Source organism: Amia ocellicauda, chromosome 22 (assembly GCF_036373705.1).
Source record: "Amia ocellicauda isolate fAmiCal2 chromosome 22, fAmiCal2.hap1, whole genome shotgun sequence".
NCBI classification, from domain to species: domain Eukaryota; kingdom Metazoa; phylum Chordata; class Actinopteri; order Amiiformes; family Amiidae; genus Amia; species Amia ocellicauda.
In genome coordinates, this window is record NC_089871.1 from 11,995,874 (window position 1) to 12,019,943 (window position 24,070).

General features: G+C 47.6%; 1 protein-coding gene across 2 annotated transcripts in view; it reads left to right on the top strand.

Moving 5' to 3' along the window:
* The window catches only part of celf5a (cugbp, Elav-like family member 5a), a 139,869-nt gene that overhangs the window by 105,092 nt on the left and 10,707 nt on the right, over positions 1–24,070 (top strand). The window contains exons 4-7 of one of the 2 annotated variants that reach the window (XM_066695561.1): positions 8,671–8,799; positions 9,807–9,886; positions 16,182–16,328; positions 23,108–23,273. In XM_066695561.1, coding sequence (XP_066551658.1) covers positions 8,671–8,799; positions 9,807–9,886; positions 16,182–16,328; positions 23,108–23,273 — 522 coding nt within the window. The remainder of the gene's footprint in view (positions 1–8,670; positions 8,800–9,806; positions 9,887–16,181; positions 16,329–23,107; positions 23,274–24,070) is intronic. The other variant, XM_066695562.1, reaches the window with a different exon arrangement.

Below are 24,070 nucleotides of genomic sequence, written 5' to 3' on the forward strand. Positions count from 1 at the left end.
TTTAAAAGGACAGGTTTAAGTTTTTTGTGGTTTGTTTTTTTAGACTTGGGTGATGCTATATAGGACAGCTCCAAATCCCCACTTTGCTTTCCATTTGTAACCTGTCCCTCACTCCTTTATAACGTTTGCAATCATGGCTTTGCAGTGGTAACGTTTATTTATTTATTTTTCTCCGCCAGTCTATTTTTCCCCCTCCCCTCATTGCTACACTGCTGCTCACTCTACGGTACTACAGAGCATGAAAGCCAGGAAGACAGCTTATTATATTTCTGATCCACGATGTGGGGACAGTAGTCAGTCAGGCAGCAAACAATGAGAAAAGTCGGAAATAAAGAACAAACCAATTGACCCCAAAAAAAGACAGAAACTTCCACAGCGCATTATGAAACTCCTAAGCTTTCCGTGTGCATTGCAGAGAGGTGCGGGAGATGTAGAGGAGATGGAAGATAATAGTGGAAAGAGGGACAGAGATGGGGGGGGCAAATGGCTCTCGTAGTTCAGACAAAGCCTTGTGTTGGAGGCAGAAGTGTGTAGTTGCCCTGCAGGAGAGGGAGACAGTGTCGCCAGCATATGCAGCTTCCTTCTCCGCCATGCATTTTTTATCACATCACATCATGCGCTTTTTTCCTTGTTTTTCTGTTCCGTCTTTTCTGCTCCTTATCCTCGGTGCTGACAAGGCACTCCCCCCCATCCCCTCCCGAGCTCAGCTGAGATGGTCAGGGGGCTCACGCAAGTACAGCTGCTCAGAACAGGACTGGCCTCCTGGAGGGATGGGGGTTGGGTGGTTGTCATGTAAGGAGATCTCACACTCTTTCTCCTGGAGCAGATGATAAAAAAAAGGAGATTCTTCTGAACATATTGGAAGCTCACATTTCCATCTATGGTCTCTCCCCCTCCGGTTCTGATGGTTAGTTATACATGCAGAGTTAGTCACGCAATGCCGGATGAGCGCTAAAAGTTTGGCTGTGCAATCCCATACGGCCCAGATGTATATTTTTATTATGCAGTAGAAATGTGAAAATCTACCTCCCTTTTTTTGGGATATATTGTAAATATAATTTAGTCTGTGATCCATTTATTTATGTTCAATGTTGAAAATGTGTCGTAGAAATGAACCTCACCATATATTTGCAGCCTAAAAAATAATTATAAAGATTACAGACTAAAACACATCCCCTGGATTTTGAATATACACAGAAATAGGGCCAATTTTGGCATACAACAAATATAAGGATCATATTTTTCTGCCACATATTAAAAATATATATCTGTGCCATATGGGATGCATGTATTACTACATGTATAACATATAGTGAACAGTCAGTCTTGAGTAACTGCTCCAATGGGATGATTGCTTCAGCACCCAGAGCCACCAGTAATGATATCAGGAGTAACAACAGGAGAGCAGCGCAGGGAGGGCGACGCGGATGGCTGGCAGTCCCGGAATTCTCACTCCACCATCTCCTGATGCTTTGCTCGATATATAGATATTTATTTCATTAGATATTGAACAAAGCACCCCGACAATGAAAACAGATGGGTCTGTCAAGGTGCGCAGGGGACGGGGGGGGGCGGGAAATAAGTTGTAGAGACTGAGTACTGGCCTTAGCCATCTCTCTCTCTCTCTCTCTCTCTCTCTCTCTCTCTCTCTCTCTCTCTCTCTCTCTCTCTCTCTCTCTCTAATCCGTTTTTAATGGGTCGTGGGGGTGGACACAGGGCCGCAGCGATGGGTCTCCCCTTGCCTGTTAAACCCCATTGGCTCTTCCATTGGATAACCTCCACCGGCACAGGCTGCAGCTCAGCAGGGAGGATTTATTTATAGTCCAGGAGGACAATTTTCAAGGCACGAGGGGGGCAAGGGACCCTGTTAGAGAAGGCTGAGCTGTCAGCATCCAGAATATAGGGTTTGGGGAGTAATATAAAAAAAATGTGGCCAAGGAGGTGAGGAACGAATCTTACCCGGTCCGAATCGGGTCAGCCCCGGCTGCTCTACGTCTTTGATTTAATGTGTTTGTTTCAGTTGAGATGAATGAACCGTTCAGCTTGTATGCCTTTCCCAGGTGCTGTACCACATAAGGAGAAAAAACAAACCCCTTACTCAGGACAAAAATTCCCTGAATGGAAACGGCTGATGGTGACTGTGAACAGAAGTGCAAAACGTTTAGGAGAGCAGTTTAGGAGTTGCACTCGGTCCTAATTGTTCCACAGGGAGGCCGAGCGTTGTTTGGAATTGCAACGTTTACTGCAGAACTATACAGATACGGTGGAGCAGCATCATGGTAACCAAGGCTGAGGGTTTTATCTTGTGTGGGGCTGGAAGGCTGGAAACAGGACTCCACAACTAGCACTAGCAAGTGGCAACACATAAAGGAACAACAACAAAAAAAGCATTAAAAAAGGACTGAAGCATTCCCCAGAAGAGCAGCACTGACAAGAGCTGAGTGAATGAAAAGCAGAAATATCACTGAGGAAGAAAAAATAAAAAAACGAACAAAAAAAAGAGACAGCACAGCCAAGAGAACAAGAAAAAGACAACACGAAACACGACAGGCCTTCTCCTCCTCCATGTCTTCGAGAACAGCGATGGGTATGAAAGCAGACACAAAGAGAATTCAAAGCATAAAGAGAAGTACAGCACAGCACCAGCCACTAGAAACCAGCCAACATGCCCCATCCGAGACAAAACGCATCAGAGTGGGTCCTGCCATCCCTAAATCTGGCTGTACCCCCTGCATCCTCAGTGCTGGGATTCTCATCAGGTCTCTGAGAACGACAGCACAGTTCCCGGTTTCCCACAGTGATTTACACCCTTATTGGTAGCCCGAGCCAGGGGTCTCAGCCTGGAGCGCCATCCCAGAGCATGTCTTAACCCTTTCATGTGACTCTGGATTGTGCCGCCCTGTGGTGGCACGATGTAATACCTCGTCTGTTGGATCGTCCCTCCACACAACGTCTTCTGTGACCAAACTGGGAGTGTGGGTAGAGCCTCACGTCTCCAAGAAGGATGCCATGTGAGAACAAGCCCACACAGCCAACGCCTTATTTATCTCTGTGGCCTTTTGTGGGCTGGCGTTGCAGAGGACCCCAGGAACCTGAAGTTCCAATTCAGCCATGCTTATCGGCTCAGTCTTTTCATCTGTAGGATTTGTACTGGCCTTAAAACTTTTCACAATGCGTGCTCGTCTCCAGACTGTCAGCACGGCAGCTTCGAGAGCAAAGGTACAGCTGACATCAAACATCAGGATTTGTATATGAATATGGATTAAGAAATCAATGCAAGCAGGAACCGGTGTGAGTGCATGTAGTATATATAGCTGGCATTGACCAAGGTCTGAAGCAAGCCTTAGAGGAATCGTGGATGTGAACTCCCCACCCACCCAGCCTCCCACTAGCAGGGCAGTTTAGTTTACACAGAACATGAACCCAGCTTTCCCAGCCTCCCTTGCCAGCAGGAGTCGGCCTCACTTCTCTCCCACACAAAGCTGTGCTGACGAATGTATGCTTGGAAGGTTTATTCTCTTAAGCCTTCTCACTTTCTCATCCCCCCCACCCTCCTCCCTTCCCTGTTTCTCAAATCTTTCTCAACACCATTGTTATCCACCCTTCTCTCTCTGCAGCTTTCCTTTCTCTTGTTTTTTGGCGTCTTCCTCTCTCTTGTTCTTTCTGCTTTTCCTTACACTTCCTCCCTTAAGAGCATGTATGTGTGCTAGAAGTTTCACAGCATGAACACCCACTAGGAGGGCCCTCTGGGGATTTGGGTTTGTTGAGGCAGCAGCCCTGTGGGATTCTGGGAAGTCTGTCTCCAAGAGAAACTCGACTGTGGGGTGGCCTGGACGGCACGTTATCCGCATGTGCAGAGAGGAACACATGTGAACATGGGCAACTCACACACGCAAACACCAGAGAGGCGTGCAGGAGGGAGCGCCGGCAGCTTCCCCAGAATATCTCGCAGACATAAAACAACCTCAGTGGAGAGTTCTGCAACCACTTTTTCCTTGCTTTACTCAACACAGGTTTTCAACACTCAATACTTTTACAGTGGTGTTCTGGGAAGCATTTCTACACTACAGCGGTTTTACCACAGAGAATTTTACACCTGGCACGTCTGGGTAAGGCACTTTCGGGTCGGTGCCCACCATGAACAATTAATCACCCTCGAAGCAGAGAAAACCGACACAAACGAGCCCCGACGAACAGCCAAGCTCGTCTTTTCCTTTAAGAGGAGCGCAACGGGAAGTCTGCCGGTGATCCGAGCGTTGGCTTTCGGGGGGTTGGCGGCTTAATGAAGTTTGTTGTCTCCGCTGTAGCCAATTTTCTCCTTAAAAAAGTTAATTACTTGAGAGTAACTGCTGCATGAAGGTAACTCATTAGCCTCCAAGATCACGGCAAGGTAAGCGGAGAGGAGCGAGCGGCGGCCAAGGGGACGCAGGGAGTGTCTGCATCTCTCCTCATGAATCAGCCTCGACAGAAGGGAAGGGAAGATAATTAGGAAACAGGCCGACTCTGTGACTCCGCACCAACGGTGCAGGAGAGCCTCGGCTATGAGGGTGGTAGAGGAAATGTGAAGTCTGGCTGGGGTGTGTAGAAATGGAGATGCTTAAAATATCAACTTTATATGTGAACAGGCTGCCAGGAGCAAAGCAATTCCATCATCTCCAAAGACAATATTAATAGAACTGCAATGCTCGTGTAAATATATATGTTAGAGAAAGAGAGAGAGAGGGAAATTGATAGATTTGTTGGAACTGGAAATTGGGAATGCAACAGGTAAAAATGAGTCCTATGTTGGGAATCGGTAGAGGTTACAAACTCAAAAGAAAATAGGAACAGTGTGGGGATATTTCCTGCTTGTCTTCTCCTACATTGTCAAGCAAAGATTTGCTTTTCCGGCGACACGGGGTGTATTTTGTGCATTAGCCTGCCGTTCACATTTTTTTTTAAAAGGATCCAGCTGAGAGGAGTCCCAATTCTCATCCCTGTTTTCTTCCGCCAATATTATGCATCTCTAAAGTCTTGTGCTGTTAAAGGGGAGCAGGGCGGGGAAGGGCATGTCCTCAGTGCCTCGAGCAAGAATGTTTGATCATCACATCGGAAATCCAGCTGCAATGCCTTGCCAATACCGCACTACGCGAAAGCAACCCGAGTGATTTCTATGCTCCGAATTCCCTTTGTCTGTAAACAATTTTTTCAGGGATGATGCAACAGTTTGAAGCACCCCCCCCCCCCCCCAACACACACACACACCCCGGTCTCTCTCTCTTGTGCATTTCAGCTGGAATGCACGCACAACGGCGGTGTGTGTTAAATGTACAAGATTGTCGATAAAGTGGCCGGGGACCATTGTGTTGTTTTTTGAGTCAAAGTGCATGGTGTTAAAACAGAGAGGCCTAATGCATCCCAGAGGAACGTTTAGTTACGGATGTGCTGAGGCTACCTGCTGCCTAGGCGGGCTGAGCCTTCCAGTGTTGAATAATTCTCTCTGTCACCTCTACCTGCGAAAGAGAGCTCCTTTAAGATCTAAAGAGTCCTACAGAGGGTTTATTTTTTTCTTTATTCTGAAACTTTGCACACCTTTTTAAAATCACTCCTCTGATATCGTTAATAATTTGTCCTCATCTTCGGAGTTGACAGCAGAATCAATTCTATTTACACCATAACTCACCCAACAGATGGGAGAACGAACCCCTCCCACCCCCACTTCACTGACAGATGACTGACAGACTGCTGTATAAGGGGTTGTCATGGCAACTCCCCCTCTCCCTCTCTCTCCCTCTCTACCTCATTGATGCATGGTCGTTAATACGACGAGGCGAATAAATGTCCGCTTCCCTGATGCTCATCCTGAAACGCCTCACCTGTAAAGATCACGGAGATTTGACAAAGGAGAGGCGCAGAATCATCTGTCCTTAATGTGAATCACTCAACACCAGAGTCACGGTCGCAGGACACATTTTTTTTTTTTTTATAGACGGCAAGGAAAGGAACCAACAAACAAACACAAATCGAGGGACGCGTGCAAAACCCTTAAATGGAATTTAAGATGGAACAGAAGGTCTTGCACTTGCACTGTGAACGAAGAAACTTTATAACAAAAATCACACTGTGTTAAACTGTTGGCTTAAAATAAAGTTTAGGGTCATTTCTGTATAGTTAAAAACCACCAGCTCAAAGCAGTTAACTAGGAGATGCCCTCACGTCTCCACACTGCAGGCTAGCGCTGGTCTGTTATGCTGGAGCTGCAAAACTCGAGGGGGGGCAGCTATAGACAATTAGTTCAGTTCAGTGTGCCACAGAGCTTTTCAAAGCGCAGCCCAACCAGTACCCAGTCTGTAGCCGGTAATTGTATGCTCAGGGTTCCCAACAGGGCTACTGTAATCCGCAAACAGCGCATTAAAGTCAGTCAATACAGTTAATAAATAAAACGCGAGCCTTGTGCAGTGGGACAGCGTTCTCATTGCGTGGCGATGGTTTTTAATAGCAACATTACTGCTCTGCTTTTTAATGATTTAGTAACGCGGCTCTTGGTCTCAGCATGAGCAAGACTGAGTCAATTGGGGCTTCCCCTAGAAGTGTTTAGTTATTTATAAGGGTGTGTGTGTATGTTCGCATATAGGAGGAGTTACGTATTATGTAAATGTGTCTGTCAGATGAGAGTTCTCCTAAATGTCTCAAGTGTTGCCTTATTTTTTGAGGTAGAAAAAAGCAAACTAAAAGCAAAGCAAAGCAAAGCAGTGAGGCTAGGTGATGAATTTTAATGCACCGCTCAAAGTTATTTTCAAAATGCTGTTCTTTCTGAGAGACAAGTTGTGCCCAGTTTCTCCACGGTGGATGAGAGCCCAGTGGATATTACGAAACCGAATGCACATGGCAGAGAATATGACTCCCTCTCTGCTTCCCACGCCTGCGCTGCTTTGCTCCCGTGTTCCTTAAACATGGACAGCTTGCGAGTGCTCCTCTTTGCTGGATGTGCGCCGCTTGCCCCCTCCCTTTAAATTGCTATCGTCTTTTAAAAACCACCCTGCTGGTGTCGTCAGCGGAGACCTCACTGACTGCTTGGCACTCGTCAGATTCCGAGTGTAGGTTCGGTAACGGAGAGAGGGGCCGACGCCGAGACATCAGTCCGAGGGCATTCAAACGTTACGGTGAGGACACGTTGCTGGTGGTTTGGGTTGCCGTGCTTCGGCATCAGGTTCCCCAGGCCAAGGTCCCAGTGCAACGATGGTGGAGGGGCCAGCTTGTTCCCTATTGCACAGAACTGCTCCGTGCTGTGCTAAGCCATATTATGCCGGATACCAGTGCCATTCAAGAAGCAAGACATTCATTAACAAATGCCAGCCGACCCACGTGACGCAAAGTGCTGAGCGCTCAGTGTGGGAGATAGGCGAGGGAGTGGTTCACACAGTAAGATTCCCACAGGATGATACGGGAGGGTGTGTGTGTGCGTGTGTGCGTGCACACCGGAGTCTCAGTGAGGGGTACGGATCCGTGCCTCCGCTGCTGCAAGCACAGTCACTACCCCCCCTTACACTCTCCAATCTTGTATCCTCCCCCCCCAGCTAAAGGAAGGACCATCTTGGCCTTTTATTTTCCAGTTCAGCGCGTTCCTTTTGCAGATAAATGCTCTCCAATCCACCCTGACAGATGTCACATCGAATCGCTTTTATTTTGATACATACCCTCTGATCCTGCCACTAACAATAAAGAGCCATGGCGGGACTGCTCCTCCTGAGACAGCGCTCTGACACTCGCCATTATTTAAAAGGTGCATCATGGGCCGGGGAGCCGGGGGAGCCAGCCGCGGCCCTGGGACCAGCTGCCGTGGCACAGTAATACAGATATCAGCCAGGGCTGCGGGTGATCCCTGCTCTGCTGGCCCGCCTCTGCAGAACTGAACAGGGCAGGACACAGGGTGAAAACACTAAACCAAACCAAACTAAAAATATAATTATTAAAAAATATATATATAATTTTTTTGTTTGTTTAAATGATGGAAAATGAAGCTGGTACAACAATAAAAGCAGTGTGTCATACCGGCACAGCCCTACCACCCAGAAAGCACCAGCAGCATGGTCTGCTGTGCCAGGCTTGAATGCAGTTCCAGAACCGTGGCCTGCTGCCATTGAATTTCCCGGTGTAAAGGGGAGTGCAACACTACTTGTGAAATATATAAATACATCCGTATGCAGTAATAAATCAGTTAGCAGCAATGCACAATGTGCAGAAGAGATCCGGGGGAAATATAACGGTCTATATTTACTCATATTGTAGGTCAGCAACAGCGGTCTTGCCAGAGCGCCAGGAGCTCATCGTACATTGGAGCGAGCAGTCCTTTATATCGGAGGGGCGAAGGGACGACTGAGTCACCCTGCCCCCAGCCTGCCGCCAGCTTGGCCCCGACCCCCACCCCCACTGTCATGACCGCTCTGTCTCCGAGTGGCACTGCAGACTCAGTGGGCACCCCAGGCCTTCCCCGCTGTGAAACTTGTGCATTGTTATGGACAAATGCATCTACCGATTTTCAAATAATATCCCAGATATTTATTTTCCAGCAGTGCGATTCTGTTGGGGGAGGGGTGTTGTAGGGAGAGGGTTTTTGTGTGTGAGGGTGGGAGGGGGCATGAGGTGGGGGTGAGAGTACCAATTTAACCCCTTGTCTGATTTTTGTTCTAGAAGACAGGAAGCTGTTTGTGGGCATGCTGAACAAACAGCAGACTGAGGAAGACGTGTACCGCCTCTTCGAGCCCTATGGTGTGATCGAGGAGTGTACCGTGCTAAGGGGCCCTGATGGAAACAGCAAAGGTGAGGAGATCAAAGTTCCTGCTGTGCCGAGTTACAGTTGCAGCAAATTGCATCATCTGCGCTACTAGTTGCTTCATTTCTTCCCAGCTCTCTGCCTAGCGTGTGCTCATCTTTAAGGATTTTTTGCTGACATTGAGGTGGTTTTTCCCCCAAAATAGCAAAACAAAAAAACAACACCCATAAATAATAAATAAGTAAATAGATAAGAAAAGAAGTGCATGCTAATTTAAGAATCTGTCACGGATTCTATTATAGAATGGTATCAGCCCCTTATTAAACCAGCTGCCGGCCACTCAATATGCTCACTGACTGCTGACAATCTTTCAAGCCTTTCCTCCCAAACAGATGTGTAAGCTCTGAACTCACAACGGAGCGGGGAAATTAAGAAGCCCCCCCCCCAACCATTTCTGTAGCCCCTTCAATGCTGTAGCCTTCGAGGCAGCACTTGTCCCCGATGCACTCCTGGTGCTCGGTGGGGGGCGAGAGAGAGCGGGAGTGCGGGGAGGCCACGCAAGTCAAATCCCAAGCCGGCCCTTGAGAAAATTGCTTCTGAATTACTTGACGCTGGACGCGGAGCAGGTCCTCTTTGTTGGTCATAAGCATGTCAAGAAAGACGAGGGGGAGGGGGGGGCATGTCAGAGCAATTATTCCGTCTTGTGGCACAGGAGGCGGGGTTAATCCCAGTGGGATTGGTTCGTTTCCGCCTTCTTTCCCCAATGATTTTTCCCTTTTTTTTTTTATGATTGGAAATTGACCTTGTAACCCCCCACCCCCTCAAGCTGTGCTTTACTACGCCATACAGTGCGTCTCTCTCCCTGCATCCTAAAAACCACAGAGATCGAGCGCAGTTAAGACTCAGCCAGGCCTCCGGTGTCTGTTCCCATCTGACCACAGTCTCTTCTCCTTTGCAAGATTTCTCCTGTGCTCCTGTCCTTCTTATTCTTGATCTGCGTGATTAATCCTTACTCTTTCTCTCTCTCTCTCTCTGTTTGTTTTTTCCTCTCCAGGCTGTGCGTTTGTTAAGTTCTCCACACATGCTGAGGCTCAAGCTGCTATCAGTGCCCTCCATGGCAGCCAGACCATGCCAGTGAGTACCCAGGCTCAAACTCTGACCCTGCCTCGAACCTATGCCTGTGTGAGTGAGTAAGCGAGCATCCTTCTCCATCTTTTCATTTATTTTCTCTCTATCACAGATTTCCTCTACCTTTCTCACGTTCCCTTCAAAATCTCTCCCTCCCTCGCTCTCTCACACTCCCTCAATTTCCCTCTCTGTCTCAGTCTCTCACACACACCACGGAAACCTCTCTCATGGACCTTCAATCTCTCCTCTCTCTCGCTCTCCCTCTCACACACTTGTACTCCTTCAGTCTCTCGGTTCCTCAGTCTCTCTCTCTGTCATTCTTTCTTTCCCTCTCTTTTGCTCACACTTCCTCGATCTCTCCTTCTTTGCTCAGTCACTTGGGAGATTACCGATAGACTTGTTTACTTCACCTTTCACCACATCCAACGGTGAATTATTCATTTGTGTATAAGATGGGGAGAAGGAAGGAAGGAGGAAGGAAAACAAAGAAAAAAAATAGAACAGAGGACTTGGGCAGGAAGAGAAAGAGAGAGGGTGATAGAGAGAGAGAATTTTGCAAGGGTTTTTTGTGGTATATTAATAAAATCTTCACAGTGGTTTTTTTTTGCTTTTTGCTGTTGGCACAGTTTTTGGTGTTCCAATGCGGTGCGATTTCCCGCCCACACCTAGGGTCTTCAATCAGCACCCTCGATTCACAGCTCTGTCATGTGCTGGCCGCAGATACATCCATGTGAACACCGATACGCTAATAATGACTAAGACACTCATTATTATTCATTATTCTTCTTCATGTAGACATTCATTGCCTAATGCCTGCGAGTGGCTTGACTCTATCTCGCCTTTCGTGGCTGGCATCTGCACAATTGGGGTTTTAATTACCAGTCAATCTAGGCAATTGTAACTGACCACAATCTTTGGGTACATGTCATAAAAACAATACTATATATGCTTGTGTGTGAGTGTGTGTGTGTGTGTGTGTGTGTGTGTGTGTGTGTGTGTGTGTGGATGGAGATATTGCTAAATGAACAATGATGAGACGTCGGCTCACAGCGGAGCAAATGACACTCCCACTCCGCCACATCTTGATCCATTCTGCACTTTGAGTCACCGGCTCTTGTACGAAGGATACGGAGACGGTAGAGAAGCAACCAATTATTTTTACTTCACACGTCTGTCTCGATAGACTTTAGAAACTGGACAAGAACTTCAAAAAAACATTAAAGATCAAACTACTGTACAGTTTGTGTCGTATCTAGAGCATCAGATACAAGCAAAATTAAATGAAAAATGATGCGTCTTGTGAGTGCAATGTATTGGCGCACATTGCCAGGTATTTGTATACCTGAGTTAGAGCGCAGCCACTGACTATTCACACTCTCGCATGCGCTCATGCACACCTCGCCCCTCTCTCTCCATCTCTCCCGTGTTCATAAACCCATAATCGTGGGTCACTGCCTCACTGACTGATCTTATTTTCCACCTCAGAGGGCTCGGTTCGCGTAAGTTTGCAATTTTTATGCAGGGGGATGATAGGTCAGATCTGAACGCGCCGCGGACTCTCCATTCCGGGCACGCACGCCCTGTGCTGTTCCTCCAGCCCCCGGTTCACACCAGCGCGCCAGGCTTCACACTGCAGAGCCCCCCCCCCTGCAAAATTAATAATTAAAAACACACGGCTGTAAAGCAAATTGCAGAGATTTCGGGACACCTTGTTGGAGGTGATGGCGTTTGCTGGGGCAAGAAGCAGGGGCTTACGGAGAGAGAGGGAGAGAAGGGTTTAGGTCAGGACTATAGGGCTATCAGGGATGCTTGATCTGCATAATTCACACTGTATTACCAGGAAGGATAATGGGATGAGTATCGCTGCGTTAGTTGCTGGATTGTAACGGAAATCGTTTTCTGTGGAGTGGCGGGTTGAAGCGAAGGGCACAGTAATGGCTGACATACCGCCGGCTGTGCCGAACTACAGGTTCTCTGTAGGTCTGTAAACTGCAGACCGTCGCATGTCACAAACTGGTCGTGGTTCAAGGAAACTGGGCATTGAAGAGACATTAATTATCTGACCACAATCCCACAGAACACCTCTGGGATGAAACTGAAAAGCAGATCAGATAGACCAGAGCTGCGCTGGAGAATGTGCCGAACGAAAGTGTGCCTGTGATCCTCTATAAATAGGGCAGCAGCAGTCATTAAGGCCAATTAAACAAACTGCGAAGAGCTGTCTCTCTGTGTTTGTCTATTTATCTGTGTGTTCGGTAACACAGGCCCATCTTGTTTCAGAAAGCCTTTTGTCTCCTGGTTTGGGCTTCAAAGTGTGTGGAACCTCTCCTCTTTTCTCAGGGAAGGATTGTTCATAATATTTAATAACTTCCCGGCAATCAAGTGATTATAATTTTTATTTTTATTTTTGCTTATTATTGTTATTATTCCCAGAGCACCCTAACATTTCCACACTCGCCCCCAGAGCTTTGGAGCCCGAGCAATTTACATGATAAACAGGCTTTCTCTAACAAATTAATCTGTTGCACCATGCAGCCTGAGCACTTTATTAAGATATTTTCCATTTCAATTCGATGCCGCCTGGAGGCAGCGTAAATCATTAAATTGTAAAACACTAACAATATAACTCAGAGGAGTGAGTGAATGAATAAGCAAATAAAGAAAGAAATATACAAAAACACACTCTATACCTAAAAAGCATCTCTCACCTAACCCCCTTTATTTTCCTTTGGAGAAGCTGCAGGAAGTTAGCCTGATTTAGACGGGAACACCAGACTCCCCCTGGTGTATTTCTCGGACCTACAAGTCACTACAATACCCTCGATCAATCGTTCCTTATTGATGTCAGTGGGGGGCCATAATGGACGCTGATGACATAACCGTTGTCAGACAAATCAAGTTGTCAAACATTTTGATGTTGGGAGAACACTGACCTAAGGAAGCTTCACAAAAGCTTGTCAAACACGTTCTGAAGTGACGCACACCTGTTGCCGACACCCTGGTGGTTATTGAAAAAAACAACCCAAAAAAACCACCCAACAAAACAGCCACCACAACAAATCATTTCAGGATCTATTCTGGTCGACTTGCTCCAGCGCAGCCCAGAAGACCTGGATCTCCAATCAGCTGCAGCCTGGTTTCCTTCTCTGAAACTTGGGACAGCTGTGCATTCAAACAGAAGCTACCGGATTAGACTCACTTGAGATGCAGACGGAAACGCCCCAGGCAGTTGTGCTCCATCATCGGGGTGGTGGGGGGGTGGGAGAGCGTTACCTGGCGTCACTGGGTTATTTCTCACCTGGTGGCTCCTCGTGTTTCGCAGGTCTGGTTCTGCGGAGACGCCAGGAAGGAAACTTACTGCGGAGTCTAGAGAGAGCGCGAGAGCAAGGGGCGGAGTAGTGAACATCAAGATGAGCAAAGAGTCGACAGCCGCACCTGCAGAGCCCTGATTCAGGAAAAAACTAGTAATCTGAGAAGTGGGGGAATAGTCTGAGTTTTCCCCTTGCGTCTGGGAGAAGTTAGAGCTTTCTTTCTTTCTGGGCACAGCCGCCTGCGACAGGGCCGCTCTTGTTTTGCACTTGCCAATCTGTGTCAAGGCGTGCGGCAAACACAGGAGACGCCTCTGGGGGTCGGTGGGAATACGTGATGAATAGAACAGAAGAAACACGGGCCGATGTGTAAATAAACTGCTCCTCTTGTGTCTGCGGTGGGCGGCAGACACCACCGAGACGCGTCTCGGCGAGCTAAACTGTCTGATTTCCAAGGGTAATTGGAAGATTTTGCATTGCACTCACATACTGACTGCAATTAACAGCATTAACACACGCAACCAGACTCCAGATTGCAGGATAGAAAATACGTTTTACAAAGTCCTCAGGCTGGCAGACGACTTAATACCATGCGATAATATACCCCGGCACTCCCAGGGAACAGAGTGGACCCAGGCAAATTTATGGCAGGGCTCATTATTGTACAAGCAAGGACTTAAATAGATTCTTTCTTTTTTCTCTTCTATTGTACAATTAGAGATGGCAGTGAAAATGGCCACCGGGTTGGCCACTGTGCAGCCTGTCTTGCCACATGTGTGCTAAAGCCTTACACAAACCCAGTCAAATTCCTTAGAACACAAGGTATTCAAAACACACACTCCATACCTAAAAATGCATGTCTTATCTAATCTCCTCACCTAATCCCCTTTACGTTGCCTTGTGATTCAGAAGTGAACACCAGACTCCATCTCTGCCCTGGCTGCTGTAGTCCAGTGGTGTATTTGTGAAAAAAAAGATGGTTTACTCCAGGCCTTGTCAACAGCACACTACAGCGCTCAACCTGCCCAGCCTCCTCCAGCAGGCGGCCCCGGGCGGTGAAGCGAAGGACGAACCCAAGATGCTGCAAGATTTATTTATTTTTTCTTGGAGAAGAGAAGAAAACAAGGACAGAAAAAAAGGAAAACTGTATTCATCTTCCACTTCAGTACCTGTCTGCAAGCATCTCTGGCAACATGTTCTCTCCAAAGCCAGCTTACATAACCAGCCACAGAGCTGGCAGCTACCCGTGCGGCCCGAGAACGTGTTTGATACCTTCTCGTCCTCTGCCAGGGTCTTCCTTCCTGCACACCCTCCCTCGAGAATTTAGTTAAACTCTGACCCCCTGTTCCAGGTCCCTTCCAGTTGGGCCCAAACAAACACACAGACCCACACACGCACATTCAGAGCCCTATTGCCGAGTTTTTATGTAATTTATTTATTATTTGTATTTCCGTGCTACTCTGACCGGGCTTTATTGTCCCCAGGCACAATAGACACATTCACATCAGTTTCAGGGAGTCTCCTATCTGGCCTTGATGCACAACCTTTCTCTGCTGTCAGATCAGAATAATATTGCGGCCTTTGCCGGCATCGATTGGGCAGATTCAGGGGCCAGAAAGGCAGACCATTAGAAAGGTCAGGTACTGCTTTCAATGATTTGAAATTTTAATGAAAGGCGCCATGTTCGGCACACAACAATTTTTATTTTTTGTATTTTAATCTTTTATATTTTGCACGACACCGAGGCAGAGAGAGGGGACTGGTGGGGGGGTTGTGTTTTGTACAGTCTCTCTCTGCTTTCGGAGCCGACTGCACCTCACCACTAATAACCAGACACGTCATTTCAGGTGGTTTAAGAGGAAAAGACTCGCCCATTTGAAATATGCCCGGATCCTGAAATAGATGTATGTAAATAATAACGATACTGAAGTCAAGCAGGATTGACTGCGTATATGGAGGAGTAATTGCAAGATTGGCAAGACTTGACCTTGTATCACTTTTAAGTACACAAAGACATTTGACACCGGGCCAGTCTAAAACATTAAACCACTGGGGGAAATAAATTAACATATATTTATATATAGCTCTCTAGAAGACATGGACAGTTGTTGTATTCGGGGCACGGAAACATCAGGATGCTAATTGATTCTGATGTAGATATCTTGGTGGCTGTAGGGGTCTATGGATGTATGTTGATCGTGTGGGAAATGCACGTATGTGGCATACAGAATCCCATCACAGTGAGCAACGTGTCTGAATGTGTGCTCTGTGTCTGGTGTCTGTCATGCAGGGAAACCTTGAAGCTAAGAAAAATACAGTATATGTGGATGATGATGATGATGATAATAATAATAATAATAATAATAATAATAATAATAATAATAATAATAATACAGAACAAATAATCCTTATAAGGCACCTCTTCTGTTATTGAATGTTATGATCATTGCTTTTTATTGTGCCATTCTCCTCAACTAGAACCAAATGCATTACAAAAGACTAAATATATAAATAAATATTCCCTAGTATTCCAGTGCAATAATCTGTTACTGACAGGTCTCTCTTGATCTTCCCTGGCCTGCTGTTGTTCAGTCCTGTCCAGTACAGTGATTATCATGGGCTGTGTGATCACCACTGCCCCCTGCGAGCTGTGGGGCTGACAGTTACCACAGGAAACACGTTAAATGGTCAAGGCTGGTGGTTTCAGTCATCCTCAAGGCCTTGAAGTGTGTTGATAGAGAGACATCACTCATTCCAGACCACGCTGATATCTATCCTTATAAAATAATAATAAAGAAAATGTCTGTCTGTCATGTAGAAGAAGGAAATGCAATGAGTAAGAAAAGACAAGTGTTCAGCACCGCAGTGGAGTGACAAATGGTGCCCGGGTGATTTGTACCCAAGCTGACAAGCAACATAGGTCAAAGTGCACCAGCCCTCCCAGCCCTGCTCTGAATCTCTCTCTCTCTCTCCCCTCCCCCTCCCCACTGCAGGGAGCCTCCTCCAGTCTGGTGGTGAAGTTTGCCGACACGGACAAGGAGCGCACAATCCGACGAATGCAGCAGATGGTGGGACAGTTCGGCATCTTCAACCCAGCCATCGCCCTGCCCTTCAGCACCTACAGCACCTACGCACACGCAGTAAGTCCTAGGCCAGTTCAGAGTACCCTGCCGCATTCACAGTATCCCCCAGCAAATACATACATGAATAAAATAAATCCCCACATCCCACTGTGCAGTGACGCCTCACACCCCGGAGGGCTGTGCGAGAGAGGAGGGTGCGTGATTCAGCTCAACAATGTCCGCGTGTTGATTTAAATAAAAACATCTCGAGTCTATTTCCCGCCCCCCCTCCCCCAACACTTCTCACAACAGCTTTCTGCAAATACGTATTAACTTTCAGTTATTTAAAGCAAACCGTTTCCTCGGTATTTGCAATTATTCAAGCCATCCTTAAGACGCTGCCGTCCCCCGTTCCCTGTTCTGACAGTTTGCATGTAGAATCTCTTCAGCTTCAGCCTTCGGGTGCTAAAGGGATTTCAGCAAAGGGTTTCTTTCAGACAGAGATAAACTCTACAACTCCTTTTAAAAGGAAAACTGTATATATATATACACACACACACACACACACACTTTGTTTAAATGCACAGATTAATTGCAGAGGCAGCCTGGGTCTCGAGGGCTTATCCGTTTCCCCTAATTTTCATATCACAAGGACAGGACCAGTGTGCGATGTGCAAATTTGACTGTCCCAAAGAAACGGCGAACCCACGCTGAAATACAACTCCTGCCTTCATTAGGATTCATGAAATGCAGGCTGGTCTCGCTGAAGTGTGGAGGGATGCAGATTTCTGTGCGGGAGAGTCGATCCATCGGCAGAGGCCTTCGGGGAGTCCATTAGGGTCGTCTCCTGCTGCCTGTCTCTCTTATTTACCTTCCAGCACCGGGGGTGTGGAGTTACAGACAATCTGCCTCCCACTGTCACAAACCCACCATGTCCCCCCCAACTATGGCGGTCAGTCTGTCCCTCGGGAGAGCTCAAAGAAACGGGAAAGTTGGGTACATCAAGGCAACGTTCATGCAGCCTGCTCCATCTCCACCAACGTCCGAACTGCTGACACCTTCCCTCCACTCAAAAATCCACTTTTTACTGTGATATGAGAAGGCCAGACCCTTCAGACTCATTCAGGCCTCTATGTCCTGTGCAGGACTGCCCCACCACCACTGACCAGTCACCCAAACCATCAGCCATTTAGCCCCCGTGTGAAGGCTGGTGTGCGCTGTGCCACAGAGCCACCGGACGGAAAGCAAGGTTCGACCGATCCACGTTCACGTGTGAAAATTCCAGCTGACCTGCTCTCACATGGTGGAGGACACCTTCAAAACAGCTCAGTTGAAAATAAAAGGTTTTTTCCTCAGAAGGTCATTTGCTGCAGGTAGACTAAAAGCTTTAAGCCTCATGCTTACGCAGGCAATCGCACACTGAAGTGGCACAGAAATATCGCCAGCGATAGTCCAGGCAAAATAAAACCGAACAAATATCAAGTTGTTGTGGAGGCAGGATCTGTCAAAATCATTAGGGAAGCAAGTTTCAGTTCACACCATTGCATGACTGGATGGTGTAACTTTTTTCACGACTGCGAAACGTACCAAAGAGACTCCCAAGATACACGGTTTAACCACCTTTAGTTACCAGATCAATCTCCCTCGATAAGGTTTATACGCAAATGCTTCATTTCACATCAAAGGACATCGGTTGCACTTTTGCTCCGTGTAAAAAGACACTGTCTGGAGAAAGGAAATGCGCTATAGGGGCTGTGTGCGCTTCACTTTAAGGTGCTACGGCTCTCTGAATAGAGGTGTGGGGGAATCGATCCGTGAAAACGCAATCTCTACATCTCTAGTGGTTCGAAACTACCGCACCCATTCCATCTACTGTCTATTCAAAGCTGACAAAATGTTTTAGTTTCTAGTTACAGGCCGTGCCTTCAGTCAGGTTTTCAATAGGGATACAGACGAGATACTCCCGACGTTGGTCCCTGGGTGCTCTGGGTGTCTGGGAGCGTAGCATCAAAAGAGGGAACGCACAACACAACGCAAACTCGTGACAAACCTGCCGTTCCAAAAATGCACAGGGGACCCCTTACGCCCACTACAACCCAAGGGAGTGAGACGTCACTGCAACAGACTCGCCATACGTAGTGAATCCTGTTGCATACGTATGGAGATTCCTGTATGGCAAGCCTCGATGTCATCAGCAGATGGGAAAACCCCAGGTTCCCTCCATGCCCACCTGTTCCTTCACTCACAGTGAAAGGAAAAGGCCAGAGACTAACAAGCCCCCGCTCCACCACTGAGCCTGCTTTTGCCTCAGCATCCACCCCGCTGCCCCTGCCCCCCCCACCAGGACCGCTGACGTATGTAGTTAGTCACCTTGCTGTTCGGTAATTCTGCGTCCATATGCCACAGGCTGGGCGCACAACCAACCAAATAGAGATATCCACACGGGGGGCCGTGCTCCTTTAGTAACGGATGCAAACATGCAAAGGAAAGGGGGGGAGTGATAAGTGATAGATCGAAAATGCTTTTGTGTGTTGTGTAGTAAACACCCCCCCAAAAAAGAATCTCACAGAAACCAAAAACAAACCCACGTAGAGAAGGGGTAGAGTGGCTCGGTCATCCAATTTCCTGGAGCAGACTTTTATAGGAACCTTTTAACAATCCATCCATTAAATCCTGGCTGCCCCCTGCATGACCCCTGTGTTTAAGCTGTGACACCTTGCCCTGTCCCATACCCTCATCCCCTCATCCCCCCATCCCCCCATCCCCCCATCCCCTGGGTCCTGGCTGAGGTTTTTGAACCTAATCCTGTCCCGCTCAATGCACTGAAAACAACAGATTGTCTCGAGTACAGAGTACAACAGAATATAGAATGAAATCATATCTTTGATGGGATAAAAATTCTAGATTCTAGAACACTAGGCGGGTGGGTTGGGGGGGGTGCCCGGGTTTGGGAAACACAGTGCTGTGGACTGGTTTAGGGGCTGCTTGTGAAGCAGAGCCCCAGCCTGGCAGCACGGGGGGCTCATGGACAGTTTAAAGAGCCACTTCACAAGTACAGCAACAGATAGGATTACAGGGCTGAGCTGACAGCCAGTAAATTGGATTTTAGTCAGACTAGGGGAGGGGCTTTAAACAGCGGAGAGGTAATGATTTCGGCAGAGCATAGAGCAGGGAGAATTAAAAAAAAAAAACACACCCAAAAACAGAAATCCAAATGAAAAGATACATACATAAAAGAATAAATTAATTAAATAAACTTCTATTAATAGGTACTTAATTTGTAGGAAAACCATCATACATATACAGTAATCATTTCCCCCTCCACCCCCCCCGCCGGCCCACAGCAGTTTTAAAACTCTCAGCTGGAGTCCAGAAGCCTTGCTATTTCATCTTCCTGATCCCTGTCCTAAAGCACCAAGCTGCAAGCTCCTCCACCACACATGGCTTTCGACCGTTGTGACTCAGAATGTGCTGAAAGAAAGCCAGAGAAGACTTCGAACATCCGCCAGTGCAGTCACAGCGTCCAAAAAAAAGTAATAAATTAAAAGAAGAAGAACAAATGGGTTTAAAGAGCTGCTGTGCGTGTTTAATTTGGTGCTAATGAATTGTAAAGTCTGTGTGTGTGTGTGTTTAGACAGCCTGCTCTGAACACTGCCAGGGGAATATCGCCCTCTGCTGGTCAGGGATGGTGTTTGGTTCGATTGCTGTGCCACAGTGCACCCCCATGGTCATCTTTAGGAATTACATCCAACTTTTAGCATTAAATAAATAAATAAATACATACATACACAAATGTACTTCAATGTAGGTGTTGAAAGATTTTCAGCTACATGCGTCACATTCCTCCCAGTCATACTTTATGGAATGTACACATATTGCTAAAACCTCACACACATGACAAAGTCAACACTCCCGGTCCAGTAACGTCCACATCCGATTTCCATCATGTGATGCGCACCCTCAGGCCTTCCCCTAATGCAGTCAGGCCATGACGAAGGCTGCTGAGTGGAGTGTATGTGCAGACGGGGTGGGGAGCGCAATATCTGGGCCCCGTTCAATTCCTCAGACAGGGGTTCAGAAATCAATGCACAAATGGCTCCTAAGATAGAAGATTCGAAAGAGGGAGACAGGGGGGTGGGTTGCAGACGATCCCTCTCATCAGAAAAGTGGCCACATAAGCAGAAAACAAAAGCAAGACAATGGGGAAGAAGGTACGCGGAGAGAGTGAAACGCAATAAACTGCACCCTGGAGCCCCCGAGCTATTCCACAGCTTCTCTTCAAAGCCTTCTCTGCTAGGATGCACAGTGGACCTGCAGTTTCAGGCGATCTCTAGGACCTTAATAACCAGAGCTTGGGCTCTCGTGTGTATATATATATATATATATATATATATTCTCTCTCCCTCCCCTCACTCTCACACTCTGCGCCAGTTCAGGGCCGGTGGGGAGGGTTGCTTGCGGCCACCCGCAGAGGCACCGAGCCACAGAGCAGAGCAACACAGATAACAGTCCTGTGATAAAGCAACGATTGCCTGCTGGCACCAGGGGAGAATAATCCCATCAGGTAGCAATAAAAAAAACAGGAGCCGGACACTAAATGGATGCCGTAGCTCAGGCCACTTTTGTTTTTTCTTTACCTTTCTTTTTCTTTTCTTTTAAAAGAGAAAGACAGAGGGAGGGTGAGGGGGAGAGAGGTAAAAGCCACAGTAATGAAAATTCAGTGGAAGGTCATGCGGAGTTCTTTTCTAAACTGATCCGACTGGACTTGTAAATAGACTCAATGCAAACCTGGCATCAAGCGCTTCCACCCGGCACCGCCAGCTCCTGCAGCTCTCATTTAAACAACCCCCAAAGCCAGGGCACAATAGGTGGCTATTAGCGACACACTGCAGCCTAATAGAGGGGCGTGCTGGGTGGAGGCACCTCGACCTCTAGCTTCATCCTGAGGAGGGCATTCATGCCGACTTCATTATTAAGGTGCCATGGTTACATGACTGCTTTCTTTTGTCCCCCTCATTTTTTTTTATATTTTTCAGGCCCCTCTTGCCCCCACCCCCACCTCCTCCCCAAAGTCCTAAAAAGCTCAATTTATCTTCTTCGGTACAAAATGGACGATTCCCTCATTTGTCACGGTGATAAAATTATGCAAACGACAAGAGGAGTTAATAGATAGCGGGAGCACAAGCGTGGGACTAATGAATGAGGTGCCAGAGTGGGCTGTTCTGTGCCAGGACAAGGCGCTTTCAGAGTGTGACAGGACCACTGAGGGAAAATAATTGGCCCTGGGACTCCATGACAATTTGGCCAGGAGATTGCGCTGTGCGGTCCTGCAGTAATATTATTAGTACTTTCTGGTAGTCTGGGACGAGTTACGGATTTATTCCAAGCCGAGCCCGTTTTCCAGGTGTTGCAAAAACAGCCGGGCTTCGTTTTAATGGCCTGAACTTCCAGACGGCAAGTCTTTACAGATGCAGCACAAATGATGGCGAGTCTCACAATCATGCGTCATTTCCCCGCACGAGAATTGAAAGAAAACGTGTTGATGAGAAGAGTCCTATCGATAGTAGATAATAGAGGACTATTCTCAGACCTGTACTTGAGTCCTGCAGCGAGTGTCTCTCTCTCTCTCTCTCACACACACTCACACACCATCGAGCTTTCTGCAGACTTTCCTTTGGCTGCAACAGTCCGCAGCTGAGGATGTCATTAGCCGATTTTTAAACAGGAGAACGAGAGCGGAGGAGTGCGCGGGAGACACACAGGGAGGGGGTAGAACTGCTCGGCAGGGGAACGAGGTGACGACAGAGTCGATATGAGGATGTGAGGATGAACATCTCCATTAAAAACACACAGCGAGGTGTCTCCAGCTCCACAAAGGCACAGCTGTGGTCTTATTACTTATTTATTAAGATGGGATTCCGAGGTGGTGGTGGTGGTGGGGGCTATTCATTAAAAAAATAAAATAAAAATAAAAAGACGCCATGTCACTCTCAGAGGTATTTGAGCTCTTGCCAGGAAAGTGTCACAGACTGACGCTCACAGCCACACAGACAAAATGGATGCTTGGGGTTGATTGATAAAAACAACCAAAAAGGTACAAAATTACAGCATCACACACATGTAGCACACCAGCCAAAAATCACACATATTGTCTAACAATATCAGGAGAGCATCACTGCCAGTGTATTGAGGAGCACAGAGTCATTCACTTGCTGTATTCGTTTTGTCTCAGACCTCCATTTCAGAGGGATCACTGGCGTCAGGCCCTGTCAGAAGGACAGAGCACTCTGGGGACCAACTTAGCTCCTCTCTCTCCCCGAGCTCCTCATACAAACTCCTACATCCCAGACACAGCAACAGCATCAATGCACATTAAATTGTACAACGACAACAGTGAGAGAGAAGGCTGTCACGGCAGCTGCTCCTCACTTTGGCTTTCACGTTCAAAGCAAAAACACTTTCTGTGCGTCTCTGCTTTTCAGGACCATCTAGGGCTGAACACTTCCAGCAGAGCTTTTATAGCGATCAACTGATGGGATAAACGCAGCTCCGGTGGTTGTCACTTCCAAACTCAAAAAGAGGCTGGGGGATAGGGCAGAGGGGCCATTAAGACAACAGCGTGTTTGCACGTGCCCAGAAGCACACCTTCCTGGTGTGGATTTATTATGCAAATTTCTAAAGAACCTGACTTGGCACTTCAGGTGACTAAGCGTAATTCCACGTGAGGTTACTGACAATTTCTGTACTTCTATCCCCCTCTTTCCCACCTTCCCTGCCTCTCTTCCTCTCCCCTCCCTTTCCCTCCTTCTTCCTCCACCTCCCCTCCTTTCCCAATTCTCTCTCTCTCTTATCCACAGCTGATGCAACAGCAGGCCGCCATCATGGCCGCCACTCATGGCGGGTACCTGACACCCAGCGTGGCCTTCCCTGCCGCCCAGATCCACCAGATGGGGGCGCTGAACCTCAACGGCCTCCCGCCCACGCCCATGACCCCGGTGTCGGGTGAGTTCCATCAGGCACTGGGTGAGCACTGGGTTTCCTTCACTTCGGGATTTTAACAAACCGCCGACGACCTCACGGGCTCAGAGTTAGCCAGGTAGCACAAGGCCCTACAAAAGGCCTCACGGCCACTGGGAATGGGATAGGACTCCCTCAGGCTTGCTCCGTGTCCGGGCTTCATTGTGAGCTCCGGGCTCTTCACTTAAATAACTGCCCCGCATGTGTGATGATTGGCGCCTATTACCCTATTTTGAGTAAAATCCAACAGGCAGACACAAACAGTGAACAAATGTGATCTTCGGCAGCACCAGTGCAATTTGCACAAGACTAGAAAGCCCTGGAATGGCTCAAGTTGCCATGGGAGTCTTACCCAATTACTGGGGCGACACGTCCCCCTTGAGAAACTGACACATCATTTCCTACGTCTCCCTTTCCCATTTGGCTGGAGCATTTCAAAGAGTAGTTTTAGTAGGTAGATCCTTGGTGGCAGCCCAGAGGGGAGAGAGGGCTGACTGTTGGTGAGCAGTAAAAACTGTAAATCTGTCAAAAATGGCGGAGAGGCATACGTGAACAAGATTGGCCCACATGTGGAGGCGATGACGTGAGGAATGATTGTCATCTCTGTTTCTGAGGGGGGGAACCGATTCAGACCAGTCATATAGCGGTTAAGTAAAGGCATGTACTGCTGTCATGATCAATAACCATTCATATTGGGAGAGGCCCCTGTTTGTTTTCGTCGGAGAACACAGCTACTCTCTCGAGTTTCCCACTACTGAGAGTTGCTGCGGTTGAGGGCTACAGGTTGCTGATCTGTTCGTGCC